Source organism: Crotalus tigris, unplaced genomic scaffold, assembly GCF_016545835.1.
Source record: "Crotalus tigris isolate CLP2741 ecotype Arizona unplaced genomic scaffold, ASM1654583v1 scf7180000017666.379230911805:20528666, whole genome shotgun sequence".
Classification (NCBI taxonomy): Eukaryota; Metazoa; Chordata; class Lepidosauria; order Squamata; family Viperidae; genus Crotalus; species Crotalus tigris.
The window spans coordinates 4,764,031-4,777,500 of NW_024096552.1; the positions used below are offsets into that span (position 1 = coordinate 4,764,031).

The 13,470-nt window shown below is 46.1% G+C and overlaps 1 protein-coding gene across 2 annotated transcripts in view; it reads right to left on the bottom strand.

Annotated features, from left to right (window-relative positions):
• Positions 1 to 2,139: 2,139 nt before the first annotated feature.
• The window catches only part of AGPAT1 (1-acylglycerol-3-phosphate O-acyltransferase 1), a 51,554-nt gene continuing 40,223 nt past the window's right edge, over positions 2,140 to 13,470 (bottom strand). For both annotated transcript variants that reach the window (XM_039336577.1, XM_039336576.1), the window contains 3 exons: positions 8,027 to 8,122; positions 5,893 to 5,965; positions 2,140 to 4,039 (listed from right to left, as the gene is read on the bottom strand). In XM_039336577.1, the coding sequence (XP_039192511.1) occupies positions 3,897 to 4,039; positions 5,893 to 5,965; positions 8,027 to 8,122 (312 nt within the window). In that variant the 3' untranslated portion in view covers positions 2,140 to 3,896. The remainder of the gene's footprint in view (positions 4,040 to 5,892; positions 5,966 to 8,026; positions 8,123 to 13,470) is intronic.

Consider the following 13,470-nt stretch of genomic DNA (forward strand, 5'->3'; position numbering starts at 1 on the left):
GTTTTGCCTTGATTTTAGGTTGCTTCTCTCTCTGTTCAGTTTCCAACTATTGTTTCTTGTCCTGCCCTCTGGTGCTTTGGTGAATAACATGACCCCCTCTTCTTTGTGGCAGCCCCTGAAGTACTGGAACACTGCTATCACATCTCCCCTATTTCTTCTTTTCTTTAGACTAGCCAGACCCAAGTCCTGCAGCGTTCTTTGCAATGCTTTTTTTCTAAAAAAAAAAAAAAAGTGCCGGAACTTACACGTCTTACAACCCGCCTTGCCTACCCCTATAAGGTTCCATCCAAAAAAGGTGCCGGAACTCCGTTCTGGGCGTTCTATGAGAAAAAAAGTCCTGGTTCTTAGTATGTTTCAGTCTCCAGGCCTTTCATCATCTTAGTTGCTCTTCTCTGAATTGTTTCCAAATTCTCAAATTTTTTTTTGTGATATGGTGACCAAAATTGGCTGCAGTATTCCAGGTGTGGTCTTATTAGAGTTTTATATAATATTAATACTTCACATGATCTTGATTCTATGCCTCTGTTTATATAACCCAGGATCATATTAGCTTTTTTAGCTGCTGCTGCTGCACACTGCTGGCTTTTGGTGTGTAACTCCCATAATCCAACAGGATGTCTTGGCTAACGCTGCATCTGGCACAAACATTGGTCACATATAGCATATAAACAGCCTAAGATAGAGGTTGTATTCACACAATATATTAAACCAGAAAGCACAGTTAACAAACCACAATAACTGCATTTGTGTTATGTGTTAAGTCCAATCAAGTGCATAATGCCCTGGCTATCTTAAAATCTCATGAAATTTACTTGATTTGGGCTTTTTCACTATAGTTTGCAAACTATGAGTTATGATATACTCAAGCAGTTCCCAAATTTTCTATATTTACATTACAAAGGTGGCATAGTGGTTAGAATGCAGTATTGCAGGCTAACTCCCACGACTACCAGCAGTTCGATCCTGACCAGCTCAAGGTTGACTCAGCCTTCCATCCTTCCAAGGTCGGTAAAATGAGGACCCAGATTGTTGAGGGCGATATGCTGACGCTGAGGAAACAAAACAGGACTCTAAAATTAGTATTTTTTTTCTAAATGTAATGACTGAATCTGGTAGGATCATCACATCTCAAGAGGTTTTAGTGTTCCAACCAAAATCTGGCAATTGTGGAAAGGTCTTGTGAGATTTTGGCCTCTTTCATTCATCTTTTTTATTTTAGTGCTCACCCTAGGACCATTTGCAATGTCTTTTCATGGATCATCAATGGTCCTCAAATCACAGATTTAGTTATACTAGCTATACTGCTCTTGGGCAGGGATGTTTTTTCCACCTCAACAAAAGGAATCTAGTGGAAAAAGATCACCTTCAATTAGGACAAAATCTCAGGAAGCCTTAGATCTGTTGAATCCAAATCATACCTTTCTTCAAAATAACTTGTTTGGAACATTCCAAGTTATGGATTGACCAACTGCAAGTGCCCCTGTATCATCGGATCATCCCAAGAAAAACACACACACACGTCTGATTTATTGTAGTTTGCTATCTGTTCCCAAAACTTAATTTAATTTTATTGTACTAAATTGTGTCTGACTGCAACTGCAATTGAGCTTGCAATTACGATTGTTAAGTTGTGATGGTCGTTAAGGAGGTTATCATGTGACCACACCCAATTTCATGACCTTGTTTTTGACAATTAAACGGAAATGCAGCAGTCGTTAAGCGAACACTGCGGTTGTTAAAACAAGCTCATTGTTCACCAGGGAGGAATTTTATTTTTATTTTTGGCCAGAAACTGGAAGTACACACCAGTTTTGAGATAAAAAAAACATTGTAAATAATAAGTCCTGTGGACTTCAACTCCCAGAATTCCCTGGCTGGGGAATTCTGGGATTTGACATTTACAAGACTTCTAAGCAGGGGTTCTCAACCTTGGCAACTTTTTAAGACTTGTGGACTTCAACTCCCAGAAATCCTCAGCCAGCTTTGCTGGGAGTTGAAGTCCACAAGTCTTAAAGTTGCCAAGGTTGAGAACCCCTGCGAGTCTAAAGAGCTCCTGACAGGGCAGACGTGATAGTGGACACACAAACACACACCTTGCCAATCAGCTACAAAGACTGAGGAAAAGACGAGCACGTGTGAGGGGGTATTAATTTTCGAGGGTTTTTATTAAAAGCAGGAAGGTCTTGGGAACACGGACTTGATAACATCTCTTCACTCTTCAGCCCTCCCCTCCCCAGATGGAAACTTTTTTTCTCCTCCCCCAAGAAGGGGCGTCTGGAAAGAAAGCCCCCCTGGGCTCACCCACCATCCGAGAGAGAGGACACAAACCATCATGGAAAATCCGAAGGCAGAAGAGTAGTACACGGAATATTTCAAGGAACTGCAAAGCTCACCACCCACCCACAAAATCAGTCTAGCCGTCCCTGATTCAGTACCTCTTTATCTCTCGTCCGGAAGGGGCAACAATTTCCTCTTCTTCCTGGTTTCCTCTCCTCCTCGACGTCGCAAACACCCTCCCCACTTGCTCTCAGGATGCCAATGCCCCCCCTCAAGCTTTATCAGATATGCAGGAGGCACCCCCCCTCCGTGTTAATTCCATCCCATCCCATAATACCTGGCCCAGAGGCCCCTGCCTGAGGCCGGAACCCCCCCCCTGCTTTTTGCAACCCTCGCTGCTTAATTTGGCCTGGGGACAAGCCCTGCCTGCTCACCCTGCCCTTCCCCTCCCCTCCCCACTCAAGGCTTCCTGCCCTTTCCATTGGGACTCAGAGAGGAGACGGATGCCAGCTCCCCTTCCTTGCAACTTTCCATCTGGCGAACTGATCCAGCTCTCCGGATTTCCCTTGGAGAGGAGGGTTTAAGGTGTTCTCCCAACACTGAAGGGGGGGGGGGAAACAGCCCTTCCAAGCATGGCAGGCAAGCAACCGGAGTCCCCACATCCTGCTCTCTGCCCGTTCCCCACCCAAATCCATCCTTTTTCCTCCCCTCTACATCTTTCCACCCAAACCCACAAACAACCAAGTGGATCTCACTCTACTTTGTCTCCTAGAAGATCCCTTTGGAGGGAGATGCCCCTTCCTTTCTCCTTCCCTTCCCCTCCCTGGAAGGAAATAGTCCGGTCCATGATTGGGACTGAGTCAGGCTGAGCAGCCCAGGCCCTTTGCTATTGTTCTGATGGGTTGGTTAGCATTTCCTCCCCGGAGTGGCTCCTTCTCTCTTTCTCCTTCCCCAGGAGATGGCGGGTCCAGAGTTCTCAGCACACAGAGGCCCCACCAACAGCTGGGGCATCGCCAGCCCACGGCATTGCTCTGAGTTTGAAATTCACCAAAATTCCCCTGGTGGTCCTCGAAACAAGCCAGGGTAAACCTGGTCCGTGGCTCCCTCTGCAGGCTCCCAGGGGTGGCTCAGTTGCTGTGGGGTCCGTGGTTCAGTCCGGAAAAAAAACTTCCCGGAATGGGGAGCACGCACTGGCCAAGTCCAAGAAACTTAAATGGAACAGTCCACATGAACAAAACGGGGGGGGGGGAGCAAGGAGGAGACGGAGGCTGGGATAGGATTGTACCATCTACCGGGGGAGTCAGAACACTGGTCCAGAAGTGAAGAGGGCAATGAGGGTGGCTGGGATCAACTCCACTCCCAGGTCTCCTTGCACATGCGGCTGAAGCCAGCCCCCTCCCCACCCATGTCAAGCCCCCCTCCTTTGCTGCAAGGTGCCGTGCCCATCACTCCTCTGCCAGAACCGGTTCCGAGTCCTCTTCCCCCCCTCCCCTCCGAGCGCTGCCCTCTTCTGTCTTGGTCCCGTTATCTTCAGGTTGATGGCCTGTGGGTGCCAGCTCCTCCCAGTCGCACCCCGCAGTGCTCCTGGGCCAGACCTTGGGGGGAAGCGGCGGTGGAGGTCACTGCGGGGAACCCAGCTCTGCGGAAAGCCCCTCAAAAGCGACCAACATGGCTTGGCGCACCCGATCCGTCAGGGCCGGCACGTCGTCGGCTCGCAGCCCCTTTGTGGGCACGGAGGACAAGATCTGGACAATGCAGCGTCCTACGTGAGGAGAAAAAGACAGGGCTTTTGAAAAAAGCAAGGTAACTAGAAGGCCCCACCAGAGTGTAAGCGAAGGCATTTCCCACTTCAGCAAATCCGTAAAGAGGGACATGTAGTCCACGGGTGGAGAACTATGGCCCCATTGTGACTTGTGAACTTCAATTCCCAGAATTCCTGTCATTGTAACTTTGAATGGTGATTAAACAAATGGTTGTAAGTCAAGGACTACATCAGTGGGGGAGACCTATGCTCCCATTATGACTTGGGACTTTTAATTCCCAGAATTCCTGAGCCAGGAAGTCCCAAATCATAACGGGGCCATAGTTCTCCACCTCTGTTATAGTCCTTGACTTACAACCACTCATTTAATCACCATTCGAAGTTACATATAAGGAACGGTTGCTAGAATTGGGTATGTCTAGTTTAACGAAGAGAAGGACAAGGGGGGACATGATAGCAGTATTCCAATATCTCAGGGGCTGCAACAAAGAAGAGGGAGTCAAGCTATTCTCCAAAGCGCCTGAAGGCAGGACAAGAAGCAACAGGTGGAAACTAATCAAGGAGAGAAGCGACCTAGAACTAAGGAGAAATTTCCTGAAAGTTAGAACAATCAACCAGTGGAACAGCCTGCCTCCAGAAGCAGTAAATGCTCCAACACTGGAAGTTTTTAAGAAGAGACTGGACAGCCATTTGTCCGAAATGGTGTAGGGTTTCCTGCCTGAGCAGGGGGTTGGACTAGATGATCTCCAAGGTCCCTTCCAACTTTACTACTATTATTATTATAAAAAAAGCAACTTATGACTGTTTTTCACACTTATGACTACCGCAGCATGGTCACCTGATCAAAATTTGGACACTTGACAACCGACTCATATTTATGACGGCTGCAGTGACCTGGAGGGGTCATGTGATCCCCTTTTGCAGCCTCCTGACAAGCAAAGCCAATGGGGGAGCCAGATTCACCTAACCCTGTTACTAACTTAACTACTGCAGCAATTCGCTTAACGACCTTGGCAAGAAAGGTTGTAAAACGGGGCAAAACTCACTTAACAAAGACTCGCTTAAGCAACAGAAATTTGGGGCTCAATTGTGATTGCAAACTGAGGACTACCTCTCTCTTTTGACAAACCGAATTGTTAACTGACCAAGTTTGGTTTTTTTTACTTGTCACATTTAGATTATTTTTAAAGGTTTCCTGGAATCCTTGAGAAGCAGCTGGATTAGAAAGGTCACAGACAGTCCAAATAAATCTTCATTATTATTTTGTTTTAAGCTTCACTGAATCGCCTTCTCTTTCTAGAGCAGTGGTTCTCAACCTTTTTAATGCCGCGACCCCCAACCGGTCGTAAGTCGAGGACTACTCAACCGGTCGTAAGTCGAGGACTACTCAACTGGTGCAGCACCGTTTGCAGAATGGGACTTTTGGCGGGCTCAGCAGGGCAGAGACAGCCTGGACATTTTGAAAGCCAATAGAATTAGACTTTATTCAAGAGAGTCTATTCTATTGGCTTTCAAAAGCCAATAGAATAAAAGGGAGTAGCACAGCTAAGGAAAAGGGGGAAAAATGGCAGACTGCGTTGTTTGGCGACCCCCGTGAAATGGTCGTTCGACCCCAAATGGGGTCCCGACCCACAGGTTGAGAACCCCTGTTCTAGAGAAATTCTGGGCTCAACTGTGATCATTAAGCCGAGGACTACCTGTGTAGTCTCCATTATGCCTGTGGGTATGATAACATTGGGGTAAAAGCCACGATGGAAAGTACCAGAAAATAGCCCAGGTTCATTGGTATCAGTGGGAGGTCTTTCTGCTCCCCACAAACGAATGAACAAACAAGAAATTAGAAATGGAATTACCTGTAGTGAAACGCCTATCCTTCTTACTGTAGAAATCTCTATACGATGAGATTACAACAGGGATGAGAGGAACCTTGTGAGAAGAGAGAAGAAAGTAAACAGAGAGGGCGGTAAGCTGCTGGAAATTGCTCAATATATGTCAACCTTTTTGCCCCTGAAACAGAGGCTGGGCTGGGTCTAGCCACCGCCAGCTGCCATTAAAGGCGGAAAACCACCTCCAAATCACTTTGTATTTTTAATGCGCATCCAGGAAAATATTTCTAAAGACATTGTCTCTGCCTACCCATTTTGCACAGGGTTCAAGCCGCTTGTTTTATTGCTCAGCTGTAAACACATTTGTAACACAGGTTATTTCAATAGATCTCGGGGTGTGATGCAACTGTTTAAAAAAAACAAAACAATGCTTAAGTTCCTGTATTTTTGTTTTTTTAAAGGAAGGCGGTGGAGACAGAGCTTTTTTTCTTCATTCTGTATCTAATTGAAAGCAAAACTCTCTTTTATATTACGCGCAGTTGTTTTTTAATTTTAAACAAGCATTATCAGATCAAACAAATCTGCTTTGGACTCCTTGAATGAAATGAAATGGTCTGCAAGCAAACAGTCAAGCTCAGAGAGCATCACAGTTCCAACTCTGAGTTACAAATATTCTCTTCTGTCGGTACCACACAGGAGTGTCAAACGCTTCGCAAATCTGCTTCATCCAATTTATTTTAGCTCTGATAAAAACGGGAAGAATGTAGGGTGCGAAAACCCTCCTTTCCTAGGTAACAGTAAGGCTTTTTTACTCTGTGTTGTCATCTGCTACCGTCTGCCACTGTCTTTTAGGAAGTATCTACTCCCTTTTCAGCTCATCTGGGAATTTCAGCTCTGGAGAACTTAAGTTTGCATTCAGGGTAATTTTTTTTTTTTTTACAATGATGATTAAAATTCTCCCCACGCTAAGAATTTCAAAAACCATTTATTTTACTTGTTCTTCCTCCATCTTTAAATTTAACAGGAAAGGAACTAAGAAAAAAATCAAGATGGTCCTTGAATAAATCTATATGGAAAGAAAAAGAATTCTTACAACGAGCGACAAAGGAAATGGAATTTTTCTTCAAAATAAACAAGAAAGAAGAAACATTGCTTCAAAATGTGTGGGGCACGGCTAAAGCATATTTCAAAAACCATTTCTCTGGTGGGCTTCTAATGGCAGGGACGTTCTTCTCTGTAGGACCCCCCCCCCAAATGAAGACAAATTTCCACCTTGTTGCAAAGTCACACACTCACACACCACACACATAGACATAGAAGAGTCGCGGTTATCTAAACCCTCAGTTCCTGCTCTGAGCTTGCAAAAGCCTGACTAACCAGGATAATCAGTGCAATGGTCGGGCCACAGGAGAGGCCTAACTGGGTTAAACCAGTGGTTCTTAACCTGGGCGATATTGCCCCCCAGGGGGCGATTTCATTTTTCAGGGGGGCGATGGAACGAACAGGGGGCGATATGGGGGCGATGGAGCGAGAAGTTTTGGGGACACTTGAGACTTTTTCATACAGTGAATGGCTGTATATCTGTCGTACAAAAACATCAGATCGCTCGCTATTAGTGGATTGAATTGTGTTTTCAAATGTTCCTCCAGCTAGCTTCAGTACAGAACGCCGTACATATGTGAAGACGCATCGTTTATCTTCATGCGTGTTGTGCAGCAGCCTCTACCCATAAAGTGGCGCACCATTAGCCAGAATACAGGGGAAAGACTGGAAATAAATTATTTGCATCGATATGTCCTGATGAACAATTTTAAAGAAAACAAAAAAAGTGTTTGCATAAATTGAAGAATTATTTCCCATGTTGTGATTGAGAGGTTATGTTGGGGGAGGGGGGCGATGACAACTTCCTCATTGGCTCAAGGGGGCGATTCGTTCAAAAAAGGTTAGGAACCACTGGGTTAAACCAAATACAAGATAATCAAACACAGTGGTTGTGTTGGCATAATATATAACAGTCCAAAAGGCTCCGTGGGATAGTCTGGTTCATATCATGGGCTCCAATAGCAATGAAGCCCAACCCCCCCCCCAATATTTTAGCCTTGCTGCCAGCCATCCTTTTGGGGGAGGGGGAGAAAAGGTGAGTCCACAGGGCACCCCTTACCTGGGTTTGCACCGCCAAGTGGAAGGCGCCCCGTTTGAAGGGCAGCATGGAGCCGTTGTGATTCCTGGTACCCTCGGGGAACACCCAGACCCGAACCTGCAAAGGGAGCCCAAGGACAGGAAGAACTGAGTTCCTTCCATCGAAGATCTCTGGCTTCGCATGAAGACGCACAAGGGTTAAGCAAAGAGTCCCGTGAGAAAAGGGTGTTTTGGGAGTGGGTCCCGTCAGCCGCTCGAGGTAGTCCAGTCAAGAACCGCCAACCATGAGTACTAACGCCACCCTTATTGTAAGGTTACAGCAGTGTTTCTCAACCTTGACCATTTTAAGGCATGTGGACTTCAACTCCCAGAATTCCACAGCCAGCAATGCTGGCTGTGGAATTCTGGGAGTTGAAGTCCACATGCCTTTAAATGGTCAAGGTTGAGAAACACTGGGTTACAGTGACACAGTCTTGCAAGCTCTCTCCCCTCCCTTCCTTTTACTCTTGTGAAAACCAGAGACGGCCCCTTCTGGGATACTTTTCTCCATCCTCGCTCTTCCTTCAGACTCAGCTTGCATTTATCAGACCATCGACTAGGCCAGGGGTGCCCAACCCCCAGTCCGTGGACTGGCACCAGCCCATGGCATGCCAGAGACCGGGCCACACAAACAAGCGAAGCCCCATCTAAGGCAGAGCTCCCCAACCATGTGGGCACCAGGGACAGGGTTCACGCAGAAAGGTTTTTCCACAGACTGGAGAGTGTGTGGTTTTGCGTGTTGCCTGCATCCTACGGATGGGGCTTTGCTTTTTCTGCACACCGGTTGCTGGCATGCCACGGACCGGGGGTTGGCGACCCCCGATCTAAGGGATGCAGGCAGCACACGAACCTTCTCTCCACAGAACCGGTCCCTGGTGCCTGAAAGATTGGGGGCTGCCGGACTAGGCCGCAGCTTTCTTCCACTAGTCTCCCAAGGTCATTCTCACAGACCATTATAGCGACAGGTAGTCCTCGATTTACGACCGCAACTGAGCCCACAATTTGTGTTGCCGAGACAGTTGTTAAGCAACTCCATTTTGGGCTCCACTTTTGGCGACCCATCTTGCCACCTTTAACTGAATCACTGCAGTTGTTCAGTTAGCAACAACAGTTGTAAAGTGAATCTAAACCATTAGTTTAGTAACTATTCGAAGTTACAATGGCAATGAAAAAAGTGACCTATGACCATTTTTCACACTTCCAACCATTGTGGCATCCCTCACGGTCAAGTGATCAAAATTCAGATGCTTGGCAACTGACTCATATTTATGACGGTTGCAGTGCACCGGGGTCATGTTGTCACCGATTGGAACCTTCTGACAAGCAAAGTCCATTTTTATTTATTTATGCGGTGTATGGCATTTATAGAGATCATGCAATCTTTGATATATAAATGTAGTTTAATTAAAGCATCAATAAAAGTGTCAAATTAAGATAAGAATCAAAATATGGGGCTACAGAACTGCAATGGGATAGATGTTATAAGGAAACTAACCATCTAGCTCAGGGTCTTCAAACTTGGCCCTTTTATGACTTGTGGACTTCAACTCCCAGAATTCCTCAGCTAGCGTCCCTAGCTGAGGAATTCTGGGAGTTGAAAACCCCAAGTCATAAAAGGGCCAAGTTTGAAGACCCCTGATCTAACTGCTTCTGGTGTAGCTGAGGTGAGATCATCACAGATGCCTTGAAATTTCCTGAGGGGATATTCTTGAACTATATGTGCTATAGTTTGTTGCCATGCTCCACAGTTGCATTGCGGGCTCTTGGCCAATAAGGAAACCAGATTCACTCAACAACTGTGTTACTAACTCAACCACTGCAGTTTGTTTTACAACTGTGGCAGGAAAGGTCGTAAAATGGGGCAAAATTCACTTAACAACTGTCTCGCATAGCAACAGACATTTGGGGCTTAATGGGGGTCATAAATCAAGGACTCCTTGTATGATACTCCACAGAAGAGAAGACTGAAGGGACATACTGTAGCAGACTTCACGTACTTGAAGAGGTCAAATGGAGGACAGAACAAATGGTTGAAACCCCTGAGGAACACATTAAGCTTAGGTTTTTTGGGGGGAAGAATGTCCCGAGATATGGAATTATCAAGCAGCAGAATCAGTTGCTTGTGATGGGGTATGGCCTCTTTCACTGGAGGTCCGGATAGCAATTGTCTGACATGTTTCAGTAGATTCTGCACCAAGCAGGGGACTGGCCTGGGTGAGTGGGTACCTGGCTCAATAGTAGTAACTGTGAGAGGAATCTCGGAGTCCTAGTGGACAATCACTTAAATATGAGCCAGCAGTGTGCTGCAGCTGCCAAAAAAGCCAACACAGTGCTAGGCTGCATTAACAGAGGGATAGAATCAAGATCACGTGAAGTATGAATACCACTTTACAATGCCTTGGTAAGGCCACACTTGGAATACTGCATCCAGTTTTGGTCACCACAATGTAAAAAAGATGTTGAGACTCTAGAAAGAGTACAGAGAAGAGCAACAAAGATGATTAGGGGACTGGAGGCTAAAACATATAAGGAACGGTGCTGGAATTGGGTATGTCTAGACAGGGTTCTCAACTATGGGTCGGGACCCCATTTGGGTCGAACCGACATTTCAACGGGGGTCGCCAAACAACACAGTGCGCCATTTTCCCCCCCTATTCCTTAGCTGTGCACTCCCTTTTTTCTATTGTGTTTGAAAGCACAAAGATAGGACTCTCTTGAATAGAGTCTAATTCTATTGGCTTTCAAAAGCAATAGGAATTGTCCAGGCTATCTTATGCCCCTGCTGAGCCTGCCAAAAGGTCCCATTCTTGCAAAACGGTTGCTTGCACCAGTTGAGTAGTCCTCGACTTATGACCGGTTGGGGGTCGCGGCATTAAAAAGGTTGAGAACCACTGGTCTAGTCTAATGAAGAGAAGGTCGAGGGGGGACATGATAGCAGTGTTCCAATATCTCAGGGGCTGCCACAAAGAAGAGGGAGTCAAGCTATTCTCCAAGGCACCTGAGGGCAGGGCAAGAAGCAACGGATGGAAACTAATCAAGGAGAGACGTAAAATAGAACTAAGGAGAAATTTGCTGACAGAACAATTAATCAGTGGAACAACCGGTGAATGCTCCAACACTGGAAATCTTTAAGAGACTGGACAGCCATTTGTCTGAAATGGTATAGTGTTTCCTGCCTGAGCAGGGGGTTGGACTAGATGACCTCCAAGGTCCCTTCCAACTCTGTTATTCTGTTACTTCTGAGGTCTTGTCCAATTCTGTTTCCATGAATTATGCAACGAACATTTGGCCGCAAGTAAACAGGCAGTACAGAAACACAACCCAGTTTCCCAAAATAGCCCGTCCTGTGAAAAGAGACCTTCCGTCAGAAGTTGCTGCCTCATTGCAATGACTAATGGCAGAAATTAAGCCATTCGTAGAGTCAGCCTTGAGGTTTCCAGCCAATATAGGTAGTCCTCGACGTACGACCCCAATTGAGCTCAAAATTTCTGTTGCTAAGGGAGATATTTGTTAAGTGAATTTCGCCCCATCTTACAATCTCTCTTCCCACCGTTGTTAAGTGAATTGATGCAGCTCTTCAGTTAGCCATAAGGCTGTTAAGTGAATTTGGCTTCCCTCATTGGCTTTGCCTGTCAGAAGATTACAAAATGTGATCACAGGACTTCGGGACACAGCAACGGCCACATGGGGATGCTGCAACGGTCCTTAAGTATGAAAAACGGTAGTAAGTCACTTTTTTCAGGGGCCTTGTAACTTCGAACAATCACTGAACGAACTGTTGTATGTCGAGGATTACCTGTATTCAGCCTGAAACTGACTGGGATCTGCTCAACAAAACAGTCCACAGAGGTGTAATCTGGTATTTCTCAACCTTGGCCATTTTAAGATGGGCGGACTTCAACTCCCAGAATGCCCCAGCCAGCAAGGGGAACTATATCTGACTTTTCCCTCAGGAACTCAAGCCAGGTTACATGGGAATCTTATTTCCTTTTGACGACACCCCTGTGGGGTAGGCAGAAAGACTGAGGGTAGACTAGAAGCTGGTCTGAGTCTAATCCAGCATTTCACTGCTATCCCACATTGGCTGTGGGGCTGAAAGGGAAGGACTGGCCTAAAATCCACCAGTTGTGGCCAGGGGGTGTTGGGGGGAGGCATCGTTTTAACATATTCACTACAGGTAGTTCTCATTCTATGACCACAGTGGAGTCCAAAATTTCCTTTGCTGAGTGAGACAGTTAAGAGAGCTTTCCCCCATTTTTATAGCCTTGATTGCCACAGTTGTTAAGTGACTCACTGCCGTTGTTAGTAGCAGTTGTAATGTGAATCTGGCTGCTCCAATGATGGCAAACCTTTTAGAGACTGAGTGCCCAAACTGCAACCCAAAACCCACTTATGCATCGTTGGGTGCCGGGTGGATGTGGCCCACTGGCTGAGTGTGGCCCATTGGCTGGGCACGGCTGCAGTGGTAACGGCAGACTGGGTGGGACTAAAAAGTTCAATCAATCAATTCCAACTTTGCAAGATCTTTTTTTTCCCGCGCAAAGTTGAGATTGATTGAACTTTTTTTTTTTTGCACATGGCAGCGGGGGCCTAAAGCGAAAAGGTTTTATAAAACCCAGCTGAAGGCCTAGGACTGGGGCGACGGCACGCGTGCCCACAGAGAGGACTCTGAGTGCCACCTCTGGCACCCATACCATAGGTTTGCCATCACTGGGCTGCTCTATTGACTTTGCTTATCAGAAGGTCAAAAAAGGTGATCACACAACTCGGGGACATTGCAACCATCATAAATATGAACCAGCTGCCAAGTGTCCAGATTTTGTCATGTGGCCCACGAAATGCAGCGATGGTTGTAAGGGTGAAAAATGTCCATAAGTCAGTTTTTTTTTTCCAGTGCCATTGTAACTTTGAACAGTCACTAAACCAACGGTTGTAAGCTGAAGACTATCTGTACGTAAAACACACTTGGTAATTCACACTTTCCATGGGGGGGGGGAACCCAAGTCAAACCTTATGTGGCAAAAGTGTCTCAAATTCAGTTTCAGAATAGAACTGGAAGGGACCTTGGAGGTCTTCTAGTCTAGCCCCCTACTCAAGCAGGAGAACCTATACCATTCCAGACAAGTGATTGTCCAGTCTCTTCTCAAAAGCCTCCAGTGATGGACCACTCACAACTTCTGGAGGCAAGCTGTTCCACTGGTTAATTGTCCTCACTGTCAGGAAGTTTCTCCTTAATTCCAAGTTGCTTCTCTCCTTGATTAATTTCTATCCATTGCTTCTTGTCCTTCCCTCTGGAGCTTTGGAAAATAAGTTGACCCCCTCCTTCTTTGTGGTAGACCTTCAAATACTGGAATACTGCTATCATGTCCCTCCTAGTTCTTCTTTTCTTTAGACTGGCCGTACCCAATTCCTGCAACAGTTCTTCAT